Source organism: Gavia stellata, chromosome 2 (assembly GCF_030936135.1).
Source record: "Gavia stellata isolate bGavSte3 chromosome 2, bGavSte3.hap2, whole genome shotgun sequence".
Taxonomy (NCBI): domain Eukaryota; kingdom Metazoa; phylum Chordata; class Aves; order Gaviiformes; family Gaviidae; genus Gavia; species Gavia stellata.
Genome location: NC_082595.1, coordinates 11,612,904 through 11,636,007, shown reverse-complemented (window position 1 = coordinate 11,636,007; position 23,104 = coordinate 11,612,904). Strand labels below are relative to the sequence as shown.

Genomic DNA, 23,104 nt, shown 5'->3' with positions numbered 1-23,104 from the left:
CATTCGGTATAAATTAGTCTGTTAAAATAATGCAAAGCGAAGAAGGAAGGGTGAGAGAGTAGAACAGAAGTTCAGCACTCCCGATGTGAGTGATCAGAAAAGACTTCCATGGACTGGTTTGGTCTTAGCATTAATCAGATTCCACATAGATGTAGCAAACAAATCTATGTGTGCAGATGCAGTTGGGTAACTATACTCGTGATTTTGATTTATTTTTTTTAATTTTGTCATAGCAATGAGCATTAGTGTTGCATCTTATTCTTCAGTGACACTCTATTTTCGTACTACCAGTGGACACCTCCTTTAGATGCCCTCGAAGTTGTGAGAAGCTGTGGAAGGCTCTGTGCAAAACCCAGATTGCAATTAACTTTTCTGTATGTCCTTTTAGATGCTGATATCTGAGTATGGTCAGCTTTGTTCAAAGCCATGTTTTTCTTTTACCTGCCTTTTCAGGCCTTTGTGGAGGCACCCATGGTGCCTGCAGTACTTGATTTTTGTGTTATAAAATGGTCATGTTGCTTCTGACAAGAAGGCTGTACACTAGGAAGGTGACTTGGCTTGATAGTCAACTGTCTGGCTAAAACTAATCATGAGAGTGCAGTATGTGGCCAGCTTGAATGTTCATATACTTTAGGGGAAAAAACAGTTTTGAAGAATAAGCCTTTATTGATTTGGCAGAATGATTTTATCAGAGCACTAGAGAAGAGGCAGGATAATGGGATGAGATGAAGTAATCTAACTGCTCTGGAATAGCCCAGCTGCTACAATTTAGCATCTGATTATGTATTTCAAACTAGGAGATCTTACAGTTTCCTTTGAGGCAATAACAGTAACAGTTTATGCAGAGAGACAGCACTTACCTTGTCTTTCCTTTACTCCACAGGTGCCTGACACACTGAGCTTATTGATCTGTGTAGGATTTGCGCTGTGGTCCATTTATTGAAGATGTGAAGCAACGTCGAGTCTGGGATTGGAATTACTGACAGACTGGAGGAAATCTTAGTCCTTGTGATGCACATGGACATGCTGAATTATAAGTAATTCTAGTTTCTTTTCCCCTCCCCTCCCTTCCCTTCACTCAGCTATCTCAGGGTTCATAGAGATTTCAATGGTTCGTGTGCCTGTAAGTTTGGAACAGAAGTGACCAAAAATGGGGGACCAGCAATTGTATAAAACTAACCATACTGCCAACAGCAATGAGAACTTGTACTACCAACAACACCAAATGAACTCCCTTCCATCTCTAAATCATAGCTATGGGCCATCTGTTATGGATGCTCCCCAGGCATCCCCTCTTTCCCCCCAGTTTCCCCAAGATTCAAGAGACAGTATAGCTTTGCCTGTAGGTTCAAAAAGTCTTGGGTCAATGGATACATCTAGACAAAACAGTTGGACACATTCTGGCTCAGGAAACCATGTCCCAGTGAGGAACAATTTGAATAATCAAAGCGCAATGTGGAGCCCCCTCGGGCAGGGGGAGTCCCACGATGGATATCAATATTCTTACTCTCAAGCCAGTGAAAATCGGTCGCAGAAAATTACCAGTGGGGTCCTGCATAAATTGGACTCCTTTACACAAGTATTTGCTAACCAAAATCTGAGAATTCAAGTCAACAACATGGCTCAGGTTTTGCACACCGAGTCTTCGATGGTGGATAATTCTGGTGACAGTGCGCTCAGGCAGCTGCTGTCCCAGAAGCCAGCGGTTGAGCAACAGCCTGTAACTTCCAGTGTGCAAAGGTATCAACCACTGCCACAGCAAACACACCAGAATTTTGCAAGCACACAGCAAAAGCAACAAATGCAAGTCATGCAGCACCAACAGTTGTACTACGACTACCAGCAGCATTTATCACAAATGCAGATGCATTCTGCGTTTCAGCAAGGACAGACGCACGTTCAACAAATGCAGTCCCAGCAGCTCTTACCGCAACAGATGCAGCACTTGCAGCAGACTCAATACTACACTCAGCCGCAGCAGGGACATCAGCGGCTCTCGATACAGGAGATCCAGCAGCAACAGCCAACTCGGCAGCAGCAGCAGCGGCAGTGTCCAATGCAAATAGCTCAGTATTACCAAACACAACCTGTCATGCAGCAGTTACAGCAACAGCAGCAACAGATGCAATTGCCGCTTCCTCCATATCACAGGGAACCTGATCCAAAGACTATGCATGAACCACACCAGTACTCTCAGGATCCAAGTCATCCTGTGCAGCTTATCCAGTTGGGAGCAGTGCCTCAGTATTGCTACCAAGATCCCCATGAACAGTATAGGCACTTGTACCCGCAGAGTTTACTGCAGCAGCAACAGCAGCAAGATCAGCAGAAGCAATACGTGAGTGAGAGCAGAGCGCCGTCTCTGAACTCCCACATTGGCCTCACTCCACCAGAGACCGCGGAGGATCCTGCACAGCAGGAGATGAATTCTGTAGGTAATGCTGTCCCTCATCGAACTCTTTTGCCAGCCTCGGGAGTTCATCTGAACAACAAAAGCTCTCAGCAAGACTCTCCCAGTGCCGTGTGGCCTCAGGTAGGTAATATTTTAGATCCGTGCTCAGCCAAACTTTCTTTGCAAAAGAGTAGCAAGGTGTGGAAACAAAACGGTTGCAGGAGAGCCAGAAGTTTAGGATGTGAGCAGTGGGCGTTGCTGGGATGTTTTGGGGAACTGCCTTAACAGACTTCTGCCCACATTGCTGGGTTGGCTTCTGGCCAGGCTGGCGGCCGCACAGAGCTACCAGTGCTGCGGGGCTGCTGCTTCCCTCGGAGAGGCTTTGGGAAGTTCTATGTCAGTTTCTGGGGAGGAGGGACCCAGTTATAACAAAGTGCTCTTGCTAATTTTTCAACACCTGAGGGCTCAATTGTTTAGAAAGAGTTAGTCAACTCCCTGTTTCCAACAGTAATACTTCTGGGTCAGAGCAAAGGCTTTAAACAGCAGGTGAGTGTAAGAAAACTTGCACTAGCCAAGCTCACAGAGGCACTGATTTGCTAGAGACGTGTAAGGCTCTCAACTCAGAGTCTTTTAATATTAGTAAAATCATATGCAAACATAATACTGTGAGGACCTTCATTTATGCATTAATATTTCCTGAAAAAATCTTTTTTCCCCTCTTTTCTCCTCTTCTCCTTTGATAGCAGGTGCAACTGTCAGATGGCAGACTGCAGCCGCTGTCCCCAGAACAAAGGTATTTTTAAAAGATTATTTTTTTTTGTCTTTGTACTTCTCATATTTAAATTAAAAAGGAGTGCTGCAGTTTAGAGGAAGGGGAACGCGCTCTGGGTAGGTAATAGCTGTTGCTCTTCTAGAAACATCTTTAGTTTTGTGCTTTCTGAATTTAAGTTTGTGTGATTTCCACCCTCCCCCCCCAGCAATAAAAGCAAATAAATGCTTTGTCTTTAAAAAAAAAAAAAGGGGGGGGGGGAAGGAACCAAAGAAAAAGCAAAATCCAGGGAGCAGTTTGCTCTCAGTGTTATATTTGTAAGAGAAAGGACCATGCGTGGCTTGGAATAATATCTTTGGCAGCAGGGATCTTCTGTTTTTCTTAAGGTCTCACCTCTGAAGGGCTGAGGTGTCCTCCAGCACAGTTGTCTACCATAAGTAGGTGCATTGTGTCCAAGTACTTGTTTAACTGCTATCATGAGTGGGGAAATGTAGGTCTCTAATGATAGACCTCCTGGGTTGTCAGACTTTTCCATACCGAGGGCCATGTTTTAATGAGCACGTCCTATTCAAAACCTTCCTTCTCCCCATCTTGGGAGCAGCTGATCTAGGTTATTGCCTGTGTATTCCACAGCACTCACCCTGTGCTTACTTGTGGCTTCATAACTATCTAGCTGTAAAATTTTACTGACTTCCTTGACTAAAAAGCTTCCTCTGCAACAAAAGGAACATGCCAAACTAATGTCTGTTCTTCTGTTCCATGCTAAAAAAATGAAAATAAAAATAGTGGCCAGAACAGAGAAACACTTCCTGAGAGAGCTGACGCGAAGAACAAATTAATGTGTTCAGTATGCTTGAAGGAGTTTAAGAGTTTGCCTGCTCTAAATGGTCACATGAGGTCACACGGAGGAGTAAGAGCATCTCCTAACTTCAAACAGGTAGCAGTTCATTTTACTTCAATATTTGGCTCTCTCCTTTCTGTGTTGGTGTTTGCTTGCTTTGCCATGCTTTGCTTTGCTGTCAAAACTTGTTCTTCTCAGCACTGTTTTGTTATGTCATACCCTGTGTAAGTTGAAATGCACAGGATTCTGCTAGTTTGTGGGCCAGAAGTCTTACTTTAAAGGCAGAGGCAGTGGTGGAGGACAGAACAGCGTTTGTCCCTCTCTGTTTCTCTGCACATTACAAAAACACCCTACAAAGTTGTGTCAGGGGCATCTAAATTTTTTTCCCTCATGTTTGTTTGTTATATTAGAAATACCAGGAACATCAAGTCTTCCTCATTTCCATTTGGGCTACTTGGATGACTAAGGGATGTTTATTGGAAGCCTTCCCAGGCTTTAATTGAAGGAGCAGGATTGTTGAATCTTTGACAGCTTTCTTCCCAAGTGTTTTAGTTCTATAGGTATCAACAAATACCAAACCAAAAATGTGGGTTTGAATTGTTCTGCATAAAAATAACTTGCCCCATCAGTCAATCTTTCTCTGTACTGATACTTTAGAAATTCCGTTCTAACGGGGAATACCACAGGAAGGCAAAGAGCTACCAGAGTTATATCATCTGTGTCTTTGTTTTTAGGTGGGTGATGGAGAATTCTGTCTTTATAGTGATAAAAAGAGCACATGTTTATCTCCCCTCCTGCAAGTTACCTTGTAAAGGTGCTTAATGTGGTTATTTATCACCAAAGCTGAATCCTATGTAGGAGTCATAAGCGATCTGCCAACCTTGTTCTGGGCAAATGAAGAGTCCAAGAAGCAGTGCCGTTGTGTGTTTTGTAACCCTGGCCACTTCTTTTTAGCCACGGTGCATACATTGCGTAGTGTATCAATCCAGAAGTAGCCCTCCCTCACTCGGGCTGAAAGCCTTTAATTGTCTGTACAGGATGAAGGAGAGAAACCACCACAGCAGCTGCAGCCTAAAGAGGTGGATAGCCTTGCGCCCATCGTCATGCCAGTGTCTGTCCCTGTAAAGCTTCTGTCACCCGAGCCCAGCACGCAGCCCTCTGCCAGCACTGCCACAGTCAAAGACAAGCCTGCCAACTCTGTGTCAGATGATGAGATGCCCGTTCTCGTGAAGATGACTTACTCTCCACCGTGCAGTCCAAAAGTGGCCAACCCCTGCTCATCCTCTGTGAGTGCTGCATTTCTTGCCACTAACTGTGCTGTGCTTGTTAAATCCCTTTGCTTATAGTGCTGCTACTTTCTAAAACATCTGTATTTTAAAATATTTTCTGGAATCTTAATGATATCTAATAAACAAAAAAGGCCTTGTAGCATCATAGCATTTCTTCCTCAGTCATCTGAAAATACTAATTTTCCCTTTGCTGGGGAATCAAGACCTCAGTTGAAAAAAAATAATTTGAAATTGGAATGCGATATTCTTTTATCCCACTAGAACAAAGGGATTTAGTATCTTTTTACTGTTTTTGTTTTTTCCTTTTCAGGCTGCTTTGTTTTTATGTTATTGCTTAAATTCAGCAGTTTTATTTCTTCCTGTTTTTTTAAAGTTAGATATATGTGCGTCTTATTTCAGCTGAAGATAGGAGGGCTCTGTGCAGTGCTTACAGTGTGTGCTCTAAGCCAATACGAAGCTTGCTGACTCAGAGTTTTGCAGTGAAGTCATTTTTCCCTTTCTCTCTGCATGCATCAGATCTAAGGGTTAATCACTGGGAATTCTGGTGTGGGAAAAATTGCTATGCTTAGTGCTTCCATTTTGCTCATAAAACTGAAATTGTCAGGCAGCATGAGGAATTGATGAGTGCTTGAATGAGATGTGAGAATGCTCTTTATTGTTTTCCTGAAAGAGTCCTGGAGCAAGCAGTATTTATTTCACATCCCAATGTAGGAATAGATGCTGCTCGTTCCTTCAAATCTGTGCTTGCAGACTGCGCCATGATAAGAGATCACTGGGGAGTATAAGTACTGTATGGTATTATCTGTTTAATGCAGAGAAATACTCCTGTAACTTTTATTTTTTTCCTTCTCCTCGTGAGGCTGATGGCCAAACAAGGGGACAGCATATACCATCATGAGTGACTCCTTATAATATTTGTGTATTTATCACCCCCCTCCTGACCCTTCACTCACTTACACCTTAATTTTATATATATTTAAAATCTTTTACTCTCTTCCTTTCAGACAGAGGTTTTACACATTAACTTCCCCTTTACTGTGGAAGCCAGCATCTCACAATACTTAGCTTGTAACTCAGCAGTACAATTTTTCTTTTCTATTTCTAGTTTCTGGAGAGAAAAGGGACAGTCTTTTCTGAATCCTTGAGCTCTGAGTGGGAGATCTTCTCTAGAGACATCAGAGTAGGTGGCTTGGGCTTGTGTATTTCTGCAATGTATGTAAAGTGACTGTGATTAAATCTGCAAGCGTTTGGCTAAATGCGCATTCATTCACTCAAAATCATGCTTGCAGTCTTTGTTATTGCCCAAGCAAACTAAACTCGAGCAGTTTCCTCTCTGCATCCTGTCTCTTATATAAGCAGTAGCACTGGAAACATTCAAAGATCAAAAGATCTACCGTTCCCTCTTCTCCTGTAAAGAGATTGTGCCATTGAAGACTTTTTTTTTAATACCAAAGAACTGGATCTGTGTTGCATTTATTTATACTGTGCTTTGAGCTGTCCAGAAGAGCTCCCACAAAGCTCAAGTATAATCAAACAGCAGAAGGAAACTAAATATTGAGCAAGGCTACAGGATGGTGAGCTGAAGCTAGCAGTCAAGTGAGGTCCATCAGGATCTGCTCAGAGTGGATCTAGCAAGGTGTGGCAGCAGGGCCCACAAGGATGCATTCAGTCTTGGATAATGGGAATCAGTTCATGGAGCTTCAGAAAAGTATTGGGGTGATTCTGCATTGAGAGCCCATGGACATCACGATCTCCTTTAATATTCAGTGTGATCTTTCTTGAAAGTCGTGTTGGCATAACCACACTGAGGCTAAGGTATACTGTAGGTGAAGCAGTGTAGGAGATGGAGGTGTGTAGGACTTCTAAGATGTTGTCTTGGTTGGTTTGCTTTACACTGGTGAGAAAGGACTACCAGCTCTTTCACATTTAAAGAGCAGAACAAAATGAGCCCTTAATCAAAGACTTGGACCTGGCCTTCTGGGTTTTGGGTTTTTTAGGTTTTGGTTTGTTTGTTTGTTTTTTTCCCTTGAGTTTCGGGTTTTCTCCCCTTTTTCCTTTTTGAACACTAAATGTTTGCCATCGTGATGGACTGTCTATAGTTACAGGTAACCCTCACCCTTTCACTGTTCTGAATGTCTATTATCAACAAAAGTCTCTGTAAAGCTGCGTTTTTCATGCAAAAGGAAAACTCTTCCAAAACTTATTTTTTATGGAGAGAAAAAATGTCAACAGCTGTTGGAGAGGATACAGCCATGATCTAACAGAGAGGACAGGACCCCTGTAATCAAAAACATTTCCACAAGCTGGAACGTATTAGCATAAGGGATAAAGGGTGACAGTGCTAATGCTCCTTTAACATGATTTTTATTGGGTGAATGTGATTCTCAAGAACCACCCATGGTGTAAAGATGTATGTTGTCTAAACATCCATTGTAGTCATTTACTTTATTTAGTAGTAGAAATTACCACATGATGCAGACATTCTGGGGTAACCCTATCTGTCAAAAATTTTCATCTGCTTTCGAAGTTTATCCTAAAGAAGATCTACAATCTGAACACCTGAAAGCAGTATATTTAATACTGTGTTCATATATCAGCTTTTGTGTGTTCTTAAAGCACAACCTGAGAACCTGTTTCTTCCCACCTCACCCCCACCCCCCAGAAATCCAGATTCCAAGTTTGCGCAAATTCTGTGCCTTCTGCTTCTGTGGACTCTAGGGTTTTATTGTTAAATAATTTTTAACATAAAAATTCTAGATTTCTAGGCATGTTACAGTGTGTGAATTTCCCAAATGGTCATCTACTACCCTTTTTCCTCCAAGGAAAGAGGAGAGGGTTAAGCTCAAGATTTGTTGCAGCTGGACTGTACTCAAGCTGATGGGAATGTAGTGATAAGAGGCAAAGAATTTGAATTTATTACATTTTTCTTCCTTTCCTGCTGCTGAGTACTGCACTAACTTCACTGAGCTCATGTGTCCTTCCTAGTCAAACAAAATAAATGCATTGGAAAACATCTCATGTAAAGTTTCTAATAAACTGTGACTGGTTAATGAAGGAACTCCTAACAGCCTGTGTGTGTTCAGTGCAAAGAGAAGTGCACAGGGTGTTCGGGTGGAGCTGAAGAAGGGTGTGGGAGACTGATGGCCTGGGAGAGCCATTCCCTGCACCTTCAAAAGCTGGCAGCAGCCTCTCCATGTCTGTGCCTGTGGCTCAGCCCTACCTTGACCCAGAGGGCTTGCTGAGGGAGGTGAGGGTAATTTGTCCTGGTTTTTCTCACTCCCCTGAGATTTCTGTGTAGCACCAGATACTGTACTGACCAGGCTTATTATGGTGGTACCTGAATAACTGGCTGGTGGTAACAGCTTTTGTGTGGCTGTTGCCCTAAGCTGTAGGGGATTGTGTGCAAACCACATTTAAGCATTCCTAAATACTAAAGTTCTGTCTGTTTTCATTTAGGAAATTAGCAAAAAACCTCATCAAAGTGCTGTAAAATTGGAAGAAAACTTCAAACCATTGCAGGACAAGAAGAAGTATCGGCACAGACCTGAACCTCTGTTCATACCTCCTCCTTCCTTCAACTTCAGCATGTCCCACTCCGGTGCCACCCTGTACCAGAGTCAGCTTCGCTCTCCCCGTGTTCTCGGAGATCATCTGCTAGACCGGACACATGAACTCCCCCCATACACTCCACCACCGATGCTTAGTCCAGTTCGGCAAGGGTCTGGTCTCTTCAGCAGTGTTATTACATCATCTCATAGCACCTCACATACTCAGCTGCCACTTACTCCACTGACACCTACTCCACGAGTGCTCCTGTGTCGGTCTAGTAAGTGTTACGTTTACAGAGTGGCAGTATGTAGTAAATACTACTGTCCTCTCTTCTGGTGTTACCACATCGGTGATTTTTACGTGTGCTCACATGCATGGCTGGTTTTTTTACTTCACAGGAAAAGTCCATCTTTATCAGGGTTTTTGCCTTGGATTTTGTAGAGGTGGTGTTTAAAGCATAAAGTGAATAGAGGAGCCTAACCAGCGAGTAAGGCTGTGATCTGTCAATGTGGTCTGCCTCAAGAAAGGACCAGTATGCCTCTTGTTACATCTGGGCCTTCTGAAGTGGAGGGAAAAGACCTGGTTTGAGACATGGGGTTCATTTTAAGTATTTGTTGTTCATTGCTTCACAAGAAAAGGTGTCTAATCATAAATGATCAGGGCAGTAGAAACCTCTGCAAGTTAGGACATTTGTTACCTATAACAATTTAGACTGTTTCTGTCTAAATATTGATAAAGGGTAATTTTTGCTTAATAGACTGAAGTAATGTTAATAGGAAGGTGGCAATGCAGCCCATGAGGTGGAGCATCAGCAGCGATACAGTTGTTACCAAAATACCCTTTTAAATTCAAACTCCAATCTCTGTTTCAGATAGTATTGATGGAAGTGTCATTCCAGTGACGCCTGGGCCTGGAGAACAGACTGTTGAACCGTAAGAAAAACAATATTGTTTATGTCACTGCTTTTAGAGACTGGCTCTAGCCTAGAGTGTTTGGCCTGAAGTGTTTTGAACTGGGCAGGTAGTGTTCAACTGCCTGAAATCATGTTAGGGTGGATGCGTTTAAGGTTGCTCTGGTTGGTGGCTGAGGGCATTGGGAGCTAAGTGGCTGTGGGGAGATGTAGATGTCATAGCTCAAAAATGCTAGGAGAGGCTTGGTGGGAGCCACTGAAGGTGAAAAAAGGGTTAGCGATGGCTGGGAAGAGGGCCGAGAGGAGAACATGCTGATCCAGTACTCTTGCTTTCGTATATATTAACTGTGGAGCTTTGGAGAGGTGTTACCTGGTAGGTTCCCCAGGGCAGTCTGCAAACAGGATTGTTCCTCAGCAGTCATGTCTCTTTCTGCTCTCTGCTGAAGAGTGCCATTGTCTATGGAACAGAAAGTCATTGTTTCTGGCATCTAGCCTCTTTGCTAGTCAGCACGCATGTAGGCTAGCTTGGGTTGTCCGTAAGGTATGATGTCTCCGTTTAAATTGTGTATTGAAATTTTGGGTTCCCCCGAGAGATCAGTTCTCTCTAATATTTAAAGTACTTACCCCACTGAGAGTAAAGCATTGTGTAAAGCAGTCTGACACAATTTCCTGCCACTCCAGTGTAATAAAAGTTTTGTTGGAAACCAAGTGAATGCTAATGTGACTTCTGCTTCTTCTGCACATTGTGTAGTTGAATACTTACTTATTTATTTATTTGTCTTTATAGACGAATCAATATTGGGTCCAGGTTCCAGGCTGATATTCCTGAGCTGCAGGACAGATTGCTAATGGAGAAAGATGTGCACAAGGCTACTTTGGTTTGGAAACCATGGCCAGAACTGGAAAACAAAGTCTTCCAACAAAGAGGTACAATGGTTTGCCATTTTAGAAGTTCATACGTCACCCTGTGCCTGCTGAAGAAATTCATGTTGATTTCTCATGTGTATACTGTACACAATGTTCAAGAGAGAATTAATTACTGAGAATGCAGAGCAAGAGACCGGAACTGTATGTTACAGATTTAAAGCAACAACATTATATAGTGGCATTTAAAGTGAAGTCTGGATGCTCTGTTTCCTGGTAGCCAAGGGGGAAAGATCGTTGCTGGGAAGTGGTTTTTTGGGTACTGAACTGCCTGGTAAGGGCAGAGATCACAGAGGAGAGGCAGCTGACGGCTCCTGGGCCTGTTCTGTGACCATAACTGAGAGGAAATGTGATGGGCTCAGTGGCTTCTACCAGTCCTGAGCTTCTACCGGTTCCTGCTTCCAGCACGATTCATTTCTGTTTCTCTACCCTGGCTGGAGCCTTCTTGGCACAGCAACATCACTGGCCTGTGCAAGCCACTGCCTCACAGCCCAATCTCTGGCTCTGCAGTAGCGTGTTCCATCCCAAGGATGCACTCTGCAAATCCCGTGACATCCCCTCCTCAGTGAGTGATCCTAAAACCAGGAGATGAGGTGCTGGGAAGGGAGAGTATGAAAGCTGTTGCCCTGAACTACATTGTCTTTAAGTGGCATCCTTGGCTCTGGATGTTTGACTGACAGGCTACTGTATGAGCAGTAAAATGTTGACTTGTTTCTGACAGTGGAAGACCTTTTAAATATGAGCTGTTCCAGCGTGTTACCTGGTGGAGGAACTAACTCAGAATATGCTTTGCACTCTCTCTTTGAGGCGAAAGGAGATATTATGGTAAGATAAGAAGCTGAAAGGGGAGATATGATCCTCTTATGCAGATAAATTAGCATGCTTTATTAAATGGATTTAGATATGGTTATATAAAAAAAGAGACTTCTGATTGATTAGCAGTGATGCTTTAAACATCCTGTAACATTTTTGGGGGGAATGACTTTTCCCTTTCATTCTTTAATAAATTTAAATTTCAAAGCAGTGCCTCTCTGAAGGCTTACTGTATATTTCATATAGATAAGATTACTTAGTTTATAGCCTTGGGGCTTTGAATGTCTCCCGGTGCTTGCTGCAGCCCTGATATTTCACAAGCTTTATATTTGGTCACAGAGAGCTTAGTCCTCTTCTAGCCCTTATAAAAACCCTTTTTTGTAGCAGCAATCACATCTACTTATTTGTGCAGAACTGTGAGGTAATTGCACACAGTTCTCATATAAATAATGCATTTCAAATATTTGCATTAGTTTAGTGATGGGAATGTTATTAACTAGGGCAAAACATCCATTTTGCCCAGTGTTAGGGAAAGACAAGGCCCTGCACCAGTTCCTGGAAAGCCAATTTAAAACAGAGTGCAACAGAACACAGGGCTGGAATGAATTTCACAGGATTGTCTAATACAGTGTTTTTTAGTTACCTTAGGCTCTGTTAGCTGTATGTGAGGGGTCTGAGACAGGTGACTGAAGACTGTCAGGGTGTGCAATTTGCTATACAGGGGGGTCTGCATTATCACAGGAAAAATTTTAGGGATCCACAAATCATGTGTCTCCCTGATCCAAAGGAGGATTTAACTATACTTGCTGTCATTCCTGACAGATGTTGACCTAAACAGATATTCTGAAAGACTTCATGCTATAAATATTAATGCTATCAAACCAACCATTAAACATTAGTATTAATTAACACTATCAAATCAAACACTATAAATGTATTTGTATGTGGCAAGCAGAAGGGAGGGAAGAGCTGGAAGTTGCTAAGTAATAGCCACATTTGTGCTAATTAAGGCAGGACAGGTGTGCATTAGGTGCTTTTCTGTGAGGTACAGTGTTAATGGGCCGTGGAGTAATTTGATGTGATTTTGTATGACAGAAAAGAAAAAAGAGAGAAAATTAATTCATATCCTCGTACCAGATAATCTTCTAAATGCAGTTGTATGCAGCAGCTGACTGCATTTGCTAATTCTGTTTTTCCCTGCTTTTTCATTTAGGTTGCTCTTGAGAAGCTGCTGTTGAGAAAGCCAGTGAGGTTGAAGTGTCATCCTTTGGCCAATTACCACTACGCCGGTAGGTTTGCTTGTGATCTCCATATCTGCTGGTTTTAGAGTCCAAGGCTGGCATCCCAGGCTGGAGCATGGGATCACGCTGCACTCTCTGCTGTCTGCTGCAGGGATGGCAGCCTCTAATAGAGAGGTGATGTGGGCAGTGCTGAGTGGTACTTCCACAGCCTTTTGTTACAAGTTTGGCAGTTTTTCACCTGACTGACGATGTACAGAAAATTTGCATCCATGTTGCTGTGTAGGGTTCTACAGATTTAAAACTGCCTTGAGTAATTTTTTTCCTCTTTTAAACTAAATTTTAATTTGTTGATCTCCTTTTAAAATTGCTGCTGTTTGTAGATTATAATTTACTAGTAGTAAGGTCTTCATTTTCTGGTATGTAAATGTCTGTCGTCATGTCTTCCTTTTCTGAGGTGATGGTGCATGATAAATGAATATGGTAATCATGAGCATCCTTCCAAAGAGGCAGTGCTGTAACTCTGACTAGTGTCTTAGTACTGAATACAGAGTTTCTCTTTGCATGGATCTAGTAAAAAAAAAAAAAAAAAAAAAAAAGGTCTGGGATAGTGACTTCTTTAACAAACACAGCAAGAACTGCATTTTGGTGATGAAGCAGAAATGCCCTGTGAAATACACAAGGTGGTGTTAAGCCATTGGACTTAAGTTATGTTACCTAAGCATAGGTGGCAAATGTCTCTCCTCTGCAGCCCTCCATGTTATTACGTAATGCTTCGTAGTGGCTAACAACTGCTTGGACACACAGAATAGGGTTTTACATAAGAGATTTAAGAACTTATCTCCAGTTTAGACTCAGTAGGAAACAAGCCAAGAATCTTCTGATGGTGAAGTCAGTCAGTCAATCACAATGTCCAGGGTCACATACTTGTTTCCAGTTGTAGTCATTGTGGCACGTAAGTATAGAAGCAAGCTACTTCCTGGCTGTAGCAGCTCACTGGAAAGATTCCCAAGTAACAAGGACTCTTTTGCAAAGCAACTCCTTAACCCCTTGGCCAGAGAACAAGAACAGAAACATGTTTGATGGCAGCTGATAATAAGAGTGAATAAATGTGATCAGGTTTTCAGTCGTGGCTGGGGGAGATGCCTAGTGCCTTTGTTAACAGGTCTGTTGCAGTCCAAAGGGTGGACATGGGGGTGGATGGCGAAGGAGGATGTCAGCCAGGAAATTTGACCAGGGTCTCTTGTCTGAAGAGATGACACCAAATCGTATGTGTGAGACAGTCCAGGGCATGAGAGCAGGAAGATGAGGAGATATCCCAGCAGCCTCATCCTCAGTGAGCGATCTAATTTAGTAGAGCAGATAAGAAATTTCTGCCTGTGTGGCAGAGGAGGAGGAACAGTCTTTACTGAAGCAACTTCAAAGTAGTTTCAGAAAGTGTTTTTTGTGATCCAGGGAGGAGCCAGGAGAGACTGTTTAGTTTAGTCTTTCACATGAGATGATGCTAATCCTTGTTAACTAGCGCTGAGACCTGTGGACATCAGTGTATCTCTACTTCTTAAGCAGGAAAGGAAGTTTGATTCTGCTTATCACAGCATGAAACAAAATCTCACCAGTCTGGGTTTAAGTACCATAAAATAACAAGACAAAGCATTAATTACTCATGCTCTTGAATGCAACATGTGATTGCAACTTACATTGACAGCCATGCTCTAGCACCATGAAGCAGCTCTTGAATAATAGTTTATTTATGGTTGATAATCAGCCACTCAAGGCATATGGGAATTTCTCACAACCTAGTGCATGAATAGCTTAATATAACTTCAGGTGGCATTTGTTTGGGTTAACTCTTTGGACTTTCTGCTCTGAAATCTGCTCAGAAATCACAGCTCTCAGGCACTGCCACATTTAAAGGTAGAATAGACCAAAACAGAGCATGGCGCTGACTTGTGAGAATTAACTGATACCACAAACCATAAATATCCAAACTCATCCTTAGCATTGCCCTCGAATGAAGGTACAAGCCAGTAGCTCACCTTTGAAACCTGTTGGCTTGTGGGGAAGCAAGTTGTAAAACTTGAGGCTTTTCTGTTGTGTGCCAGGAAAGCTGGGCATGCTGACCCAGGGCTGCTTGGAAGAACACCCTAATCTCTGTCCTAATGCTTTGCCATCTGTCAGGATGGTGTTTTAGGGAAGAGAAAGGTAACACATATCTCATACAAGAGGAGCGTTGTTGAAAACACTTGAATTGTTTTCATTTGAACAGTGGAATTTCTCACGTCTGAAGTTCTCCTGCAGTAAGAACTGCAGAAGAGATGATCTCAGAAATAATGTGCTTCAGGCAGTCTGAAAACTTCTTGTACATACTGTGATAGCATATGGATCAGACCCAGCATATGTGGTAGGTAACGGATTTGAGCCACCTCTCAAGGGAGGCTCCCTGGTTGTAGGTGTAGCCCCCTTGAAACCTGCAGATTGGGCCCAAAGTCCCAATTTGCAGAAGATATTTATTGTCAGTTAATCAGTGCAAAAACAATATGGCAGATAAAACAAAATGTAGAATAAATGTCTAAACATAAAGATCAGCTTTAAAATTTGATCTGTATTCTAAAGTCCAAAATTCTTTCTTGCTGCATTGCAGATATCTCTCTATATACACGTTCTCTATATCTCCCTCAAGCTAACAAGAGCAAAAGCGGTTTCCCAGCAACCAGAGTTAAAAACAGCTTTTCTTCTGTTTCTTTTCCTACACAGGATTTATTCTATTAATTAGGTTACTTCCAATTAACCCGCATAATCTTGTAAGGGTCTCTGCTAATACCACAGCTATTGGGAAACTCTGTAAGGCCCAAATCCTCCCTAGGTGTACAATAAAAAAATCATTCCATGAACTATTTTTTTTCTTTTCTTATTTTCCAGGCGGGTGGGGTAGAGGCAGGAGAGCATGACTAGAGAGGTTTGCTGAAAACTAAAATCTCTCCTTTGGTGTTGTCATGCTTTTTAAAGTTATACTTTGGCATAGTAGGGGGGGCTTCTGGACTGAATCAGTGCATTTACCCCTGCCCAGAGGGAGGGCAAATGCAAATGACTGGCAAGTTGTGTAAGAAGGGAATGATGCTGGTTCAGGGTGGGAAAGATGGCAAGGCAGCATGTCAGCGAAAAGATCTTTGGGTGATAACAGAATAAATAAAACTCATGGCTTCAAGCCAGTGCCTTTCTCTGACACTTAAGAGAGCTTTAGTGTAAATCTCTGTGGAAATAACTAATGCGTGCTTATATCCAGTACTGGAAAAGCCTGCAGAAAACAGGTTGCAGAAAAGTTAATTTTGTAGTTTTCAGCATATGATGGAACGGTGAGATACCTGCTCTAAGCTTGTGAGCCTGGGAGTTGAAACTGAAACCCAAAACATTTGCAGTTAATAAAAAAAAAAAAAAAATCTATTTTTTACAGTAACCTGTAGAGTTCAATGCCATACATGGTGCCAAGCTCAAGTTAATTGAATTCAGTGCAGAGGCAAGCATTTCTATGGAGAATGGTAACATTGATAGGAATATTAGGGATTTCTTTTGATAAAAGTTATAGCTGTTTCAGAAACTCTCAGACAGAATGAAGTAGAATCTTCTCATAGTGTAAGTCCTTTCAAAGGCATCTGCTTTATGGCTTCCTGCATATTTTTCCTTTAATGTATGTAATGCTGCCCACTCTTACAACCAGGACACTGATGCAGCAGAGCAATCCTGTGTTCTTTCTGTTTGACTAATACTGAGGAAGCACAAATTAATTTCAATTTAAATGTTGATTTCATATTTTCATAGGCAGTTAGGCTGGTGAAGCAACACAGAATAACTATTTGAAATTTTATATACAGCTTCGGTTAAATGATCAGAAAGAACTTTGCACATATTGCGCATTGCTACAATCTCTATCTACTTGTGGTCTCTATCACAGAGGATTTAAGTGTCTTACCTCAAGCCATGCAAGTGAAGAGCTGCAAAAGGACCTTGTAAGAGTTACTGTCTGAAGAACAAAATGATAGATGAACTTCTGTGTAGCTGAATGTAAAGTGGCATATAGGGGAATAAGGAATACAAGCTTTACATACAAAATTATGAGCTAGCTATGTGGTGACACTTCTCAATTAGAGTGAGACCTTGGGATTATAAAGCTAGTTCTATGAAAGCATCAGCTCTGTATTTTACAACAGCTGAAAAAAACACAAGTCAAATGTTAAGAGGATAGAGAACACAGTGATGCCACTGTGCAAGTCTGTGGATTGCTTATATGTTGACTATTATGTGCCTTTCTGGTCCCTTCATCTCTATAGGAATGTTTTAGTACTGGAAAAGGTTCAGAGAGGGACAGTACCAAAGGTGTGAGAGTGAGAGAAAGGACATGCAATACTGAATAGCATGGAGATGATGGTCAGGATTGAAGGACGAAGGGTCATCCAGTGAAGCTACTGGGAGTCAGGAAACAAAGAAAAGGAGGTGGCTTTTCGTGCGGAGAGTCTACTGATCTGTGAAACTCCTTGGCAAAGGATGTTCTGGGTGCAAGAAGTTTAATCGGTTGAAAGGAAGAGTGGGTCAGCACTTGAAGCATAGTTACTAAATACGCAAATTGCAACAGACTCAGGAAATCCCCTGTGCCGAAAGCGGTCAGAGGTTAGGGAAAAATTAGGGAGAGGCATTGTATTTGCTTGCCCTGATCTTACTGTTTCCTAGGCAACTGCCTGTGACCACTGCTGGAGACTGAATATGGGTGAGATGGACTCGAGGTCTGAGTCAGCACAGCCATTACTTCTATTTGGGTAGCAGCAATCACTAGCATGTGCTTGAGGTTTCCTGAGTTTGCTTCAGCTACTACACCAACATAAAGGTGATAGGTTTTTATCACTTGTAATGAATTCACTCTTTTTTTTTAAGGCTCTGACAAATGGACGCATCAAGAAAGGAGGCTGTTCAAAGAAGCATTGTCCACCTACAGCAAAGATTTCATATTTGTACAGAAAATGGTAAGGTTATTTCTGTTCTGTCAATTGTTTTTTCCATTTGCTGCAGTCTGTTCCCCTTCATTTTCCCTCCAGTGCCAGACAAGCTTATTGCAGGCATAGAGCCAGCAGTGGTTACAAGAACGCTGTTAGGACTGGTACATTCCATTTGGTGTAGCTATGCATGCAACTGCAGCACCAGTAAGAAACATCAAAAAAAAAAGTAAAAAAAAAAAATCTGTTCCTCTTGTTATTATAAGTAAAAAGTTTCCACGCCTGGAATTCAAGTCATGGCATTCTGTGTGTGGGACAAGTATGGTGCTCTGCTATCATCTTGTTCTCTGGCAGGTTGTTAAAAGGTACCTGAGTCACTGGCATTGAGCCTTGTGCCAGCAATGGTTGCAACCTGTTAATAAAGAGAGAACGTTTTTGGGGTTAATTTTCATCTTCTGCCACAACGCAGAAAAGACAAGGTGTGTACATCTCAGGGCAGAATACCTTACTTGCTTGCTCAAATGTTGAGAAACATTTGGGTTTATGGGAACCAAGTCTTAATTCCAAGTCTTAAATCCTTAATTTCTCGGTGGTATTGTACACTTGAGCTACAAAAGTATATTTTCAGTCATTTTCTGACTAGAGTCTAGAGAATCCCCGAGGAATGTACTGAAGCTGAAATAGTCAACACAAATTTGACTGAAAAACAATAACTAAAAAAAATTACTCTACAGAAGTATTCCTATTGTAGTCAAACTGTCTTTTTTTTTTCCCTCTCCATTTGAATGTTTGAGAAATAAAGCTTGCCTCTTGGAATATATTAAAATTGTGTTGAATGAAAGCAAAAAATTGAGACTGGACTATTTCTGCAATTACTTAACTACAGGTTAAGTCTAAGACGGTTGCACAATGTGTGGAATACTACTATACCTGGAAGAAAATCTTGCGTTTGGGACGTAAACACAGAACACGTTTAGAGAAAAAAAGAGAGGAATGCCTGGTAAGTCTAGAAGAATATGAGGAGGTGTAACACACTATAATTTTTATGTTTGTCCTGTTTTGAGGATGAGGTTGAATTAGATGACATAGGTCTCTTCCAACCGAAATAATTCAGTAATTCTAAATTACGTTCTGTATGAGTATTCTGTGACCTCAGCTACAGCAAGATTTTGTGTTCCTGGACTGTAATGGGATAAAAGTGTTTTGACTAGTGCATTATCTAACTCTAGTCTAGCAATTACAGCTTTTGCTACTGATGAAGCAGGTAAACCTCTGTAAATTATTCCTGTGCTTGCTCCTAAAGGCTGCTCTAATACTCTAGTACAACTACCACTTACACAGACTGGCAATGCAATTCTTTGTGTGCAAGGTCTGTATTACCAGTAGTTTGAGTAGTCTTAAGAGACGAGGGGTTTTGGTTTTTTTAAATAAGTCATTTGACTACAAATATAGTGTACATTGCCATTCTAACAGCTGCACCTTGGCATCTGTACATTTTTGGAGCCACAGCTTGTACAGATGGAGGGTGTTTTGGGCACTGCAGTGAAGCTTCATGAGCTGTAGCTTGTCTGTTAAGGGGTGGTAGTTCCAGCAAGACCAGAAGTTCATTCAGGATGGGAAAAAATACTGAAACCTGGAAGCAGACTTAACTAAGCAGTATGCTGTTCCAGTACTGTCTGTGTCCTACTATCCAGTACTGTCTGTCTTTGACCGTATTTCTAGTATTTCTTAAATGCGCTGTCTATTTCAGACAAGTGGAGAAGAGGAAGTGTTAGAGGAAGATGAGGAGATTGAAGAAGACAGAAGGGAAGAAAGGGAAATGCAGAAGTCTCCTGACCCACCAGCTATCCCTCTTGTTGGACCTATAGATCTGCCTGCCCTTCAGAGCCTTTCACTTTCTTCATCCTCCTTCATCTGTGAAATGCCAAACTGTGGTGCTGTACGTGTGTTCGGTATCTTTAATAGCAGGGGGGGTTGTATACTAGTGAGTTGTGATTTTTGGAAACCAGGGTTTTAGACTGTTCCTGGCCAGTGATATCTCCTGAATATCTTTGGACAAATTATTTTGTCTGCTTTTAATTCCCACCTCACAAAATACAGGCAATATGCTGATCTGTACATAAAATTGAATCCTGAAATGTTATATCAATTAGAAATACTATATGGTAACAGCTCTGATTACCATTTCGTTATACAACTGTAATAATAGGATAGCTCACTGGTTTGTTTTATTATGACTAAGTTTCTTTAACTCTAGTGGGATATAGCTGAGGGCAAGCAGGATTTGACCAAGTAGACTGCATATTAGATGTGTACAGTTGTTCTATTATAATATGCATTCAGTGTACTTCTTTCTGCAGTTCCTGTTCCAGTGCAGTATTTCTTGGGTTTTATTTTTTTTTATTTCCTCCCCCCTACTCCCCATCAGGTGTTCAGTTCCCGACAAGCACTAAATGGCCATGCTCGCGTTCATGGAGGTACGAATCAGGTGACAAAAACACGATGCACCGTTCCAGGCACTAAGCAGAAATCTGGTACGCAGAGCGGATACTGCTCCATTAAGAGTTCACCTGCCCACAGCACAACAAGCGGTGAGACTGACCCAACAACAATTTTTCCTTGTAAGGAGTGTGGCAAGTAAGTGAATATGACTGTCTGCACTATCGCATCACATTTGCCTATTTATATTCCAGATGAATAGTGTTGCTACAAACTCTTTATTTTGCTCTGATGGTCTCAAAAGAACAGTTTCCCCTTAGGTGACATGTCCTCTTACCAAAACCTTCAGAGATTGGTTTGCATGATGTTTTGGATGCTTTCCCTGCAGTATTTACTCCAATTTTCCTGAATCCATTTACCTGCTAGAATTTCTACATCTGACAGTCCAGCTTCCTGCTTCATCACAGACTTGCATGTGACAGTGGGCAGCTTTCTCTGTGTTTCTGTGCTTGAGTTTGTCTATCCTAACGTGGCATTCTTTGACTTTTTCCTTGTTGTACAAGATTGTTGTGAAACTAAGTACCGGGAGAATTAGGATGTGCATAGATACTGAAGCAACTGTGGGAGCTACAAAATACCTCCGGCAGAGTCGGAGTAGGCCATTTTGATACTGTCAGAATGTATAAATCTGGTAGTCTGTCCCTGAAATTCTCACCATGGCATTGCAGACTTCACTGACTTCTATTTCAGGACAGGGAAGCAAATGTACTGATAGGTTGTTGAGTCTTTTTTGGCTCACTTCATCAAAAGCAATGCATTTTTATCTAATTTTTTTTTTCCCTTTAAAATTTAGGGTATTTTTCAAAATCAAAAGCCGCAATGCTCATATGAAGACTCACAGACAACAAGAAGAACAGCAAAGGCAGAAGGCTCAGAAAGCTGCTGTGGCAGCAGAAATGGCAGCCACTATTGCGAGAACTACTGGGCCGGTTGGGCATAGTTTGATCCCTCTGGATCACATGAGTTTGGTTAAACATGTTGAAAATGTTGGTGACATTGACGATGATGTTGTTCAGGAACTGGGCGATGTCATGGAAGAGAATGAAGTCATGGATGCTGACCTTTTATTGGATGATGAAGATGCAGATCTACTGCAGGATGATGCTGAGTTGTAAATAAAGTTGTTTGATAAAGACAGCTACTGAGCACACCCTGAATGGATCAATCAGGAAACCTGGACTGCTCGTTTATTCCCCACTGATTGTAAACTACCTGTTGAAAATGATGATTCTTTTATCCAGGTCTAGGGAAAAAAAAAAAGAAATCTGCTTTTTTCTCTTTTTTTATTAATTTGTGTTTTGGGGAAAAAAATAAATAATTGGTACAAATATTCTTATAAGGTGTTTCTATCTGAGCTTATTTTGCTGATAACTTCCAAGGCCACTAATTACAGAAGTTCATGGGTCTGCTGTCGCTTCCCTCCAGATGATCCCGGTAGGATCCTGAGTCTTTAACTCTTCCAAGTTTCATTTTAGCCCAATTACAAGAATGATCTTCACACACTTCTGATGGAACTTTTTTTTTTGCCTGTACTGGATCACTTCCAGCATCTTCTAGAGACTAAATGTCATTTCTGTTAAGGAGATGATTACATTCTTTGTCTTTGTGCTGTCATTTTAAGAGAGGTGGAGGAAAAAAAAATCTGACTTAACTGTGAAATAATTGCAGGAGTGACTGTATCATCTGTAGTATCACAGTACTTTTTCAGTTCTGTCTTGCCTCAATGCATACATGTTAGGTAGTTTGTAAAAGCATTGGTTACACTGTACATTTTAGAGCTTCCATTTTAGCAAGGTTTTGATCTGCTGACTTTAAAAACAACCTAATTCAAGGGTTGAAGAAAGAAGATGATTGTACTGTGGTTCACATCATCTGATGGGAACTCTGAATCAGGAAAACCACCTTGGTAATCAGATTGCACTGGAAATATATTTTGCTGTGACAATAAATCTCACTGTTGAATGGCCATCTCGGTGGTTTTAGGAGAGTGTATGCTCGAGCAATGCAGGAGCTTGCGCTCTCACCAGGCAAATACAGGGAGACATTCTTGCCCGTGGAACAGAGATGGAGCACATGTTAGTTATTACTTGCAGGCATCAAATGTTATTCTTGTGCCATTTTCAGTCCTCCTCATAACATCAAATTCAAATATTGTTTATTTAGTAAAACATACTCCACAGGTGAGTTGACATTGCTGTTTAATTACTGTTTCTCCTCCCTTCAGTTCAGATCTACATGCTGGATGTCTGACACCATTTATATAAATTTAGATTTGGTTCTCTGAGTAAACAGGATCTCAAAAGAATTCTACCCTCCAGAATTAAAGAATTAAGGAAGACTTGGAGTTAGGTTGAGTGGACCTTTAATTACAGAATATGAATACTGATTTTAGAGCTTTCACAGGTTGCAGCACTGATTTTTCTTGTGAATTTTGCACAGTAGAAGAGTATTGCTAACTTTATAAAATGTTTTGTAAGACTGATTTCAGATCTTCCAGATTTCAGGGTTGTTTGGGGTTTTTTTATGGGTTGCGTTTTGTTTTGTTGGGGTTTTTTTGCCGCATTCCTAACATCTTAAGCAGAATCTGAGAGATGGTGGATCTTACTACTGTCTTTCCTCCTTGTATAACTATGCAAAATGAGGGTAAACCATGGCACTTTTGTATAGGCGTACCGGACCACAGAAGTTCAAAACCAGTGGGAGTCATTGGCAGAGAGGTGGTTTCTCTGTCAAAGCCAAATACATGAAGCCAAATGACCTGAAGTTTCTACTTCGGGTCGAATGTTCTGATACAAAAGAACAACCCTTCAGGAGAATGGAAATCACTTCTCAGTTTTTCAGGTTAGTGAAGTTCGGGTGTACGTGGTTTGTTTCAGTGTTTTTTGGGGTTGTTCCAGA

The 23,104-nt window shown here is 41.5% G+C and overlaps 1 protein-coding gene across 4 annotated transcripts; it reads left to right on the top strand.

The window, feature by feature from the left end:
• Window positions 1-1,150: 1,150 nt before the first annotated feature.
• On the top strand, window positions 1,151-21,321 carry TRERF1 (transcriptional regulating factor 1). Of its 4 annotated transcripts, none has more exons than XM_059834292.1 (14): window positions 1,151-2,533; window positions 3,139-3,185; window positions 3,948-4,098; window positions 5,040-5,228; window positions 8,748-9,117; window positions 9,712-9,772; window positions 10,538-10,677; window positions 11,396-11,499; window positions 12,701-12,776; window positions 17,649-17,737; window positions 18,594-18,707; window positions 19,458-19,646; window positions 20,136-20,344; window positions 21,000-21,321. In XM_059834292.1, the coding sequence occupies exons 1-14, from the start codon at window positions 1,151-1,153 to the stop codon at window positions 21,319-21,321; spliced, it is 3,444 nt and encodes a 1,147-aa protein (XP_059690275.1). The 4 variants fall into 4 exon arrangements, with proteins under 4 accessions (XP_059690275.1, XP_059690267.1, XP_059690260.1 ...); XM_059834284.1 differs by having other exon boundaries at window positions 19,458-19,650; window positions 20,080-20,344; XM_059834277.1 differs by having other exon boundaries at window positions 5,040-5,288.
• Window positions 21,322-23,104: the final 1,783 nt, after the last annotated feature.

Coding starts and splice junctions, on each gene's coding strand:
- TRERF1 (XM_059834284.1), top strand. CDS start 1,151: ATGGGGGACCAGCAATTGTATAAAACTAACCATACTGCCAACAGCAAT. Junction 11,500..12,700: donor AGGCGAAAGGAGATATTATG/GTAAGATAAGAA, acceptor TTTTTCATTTAG/GTTGCTCTTGAGAAGCTGCT. Junction 18,708..19,457: donor AAAAAAGAGAGGAATGCCTG/GTAAGTCTAGAA, acceptor TGTCTATTTCAG/ACAAGTGGAGAAGAGGAAGT.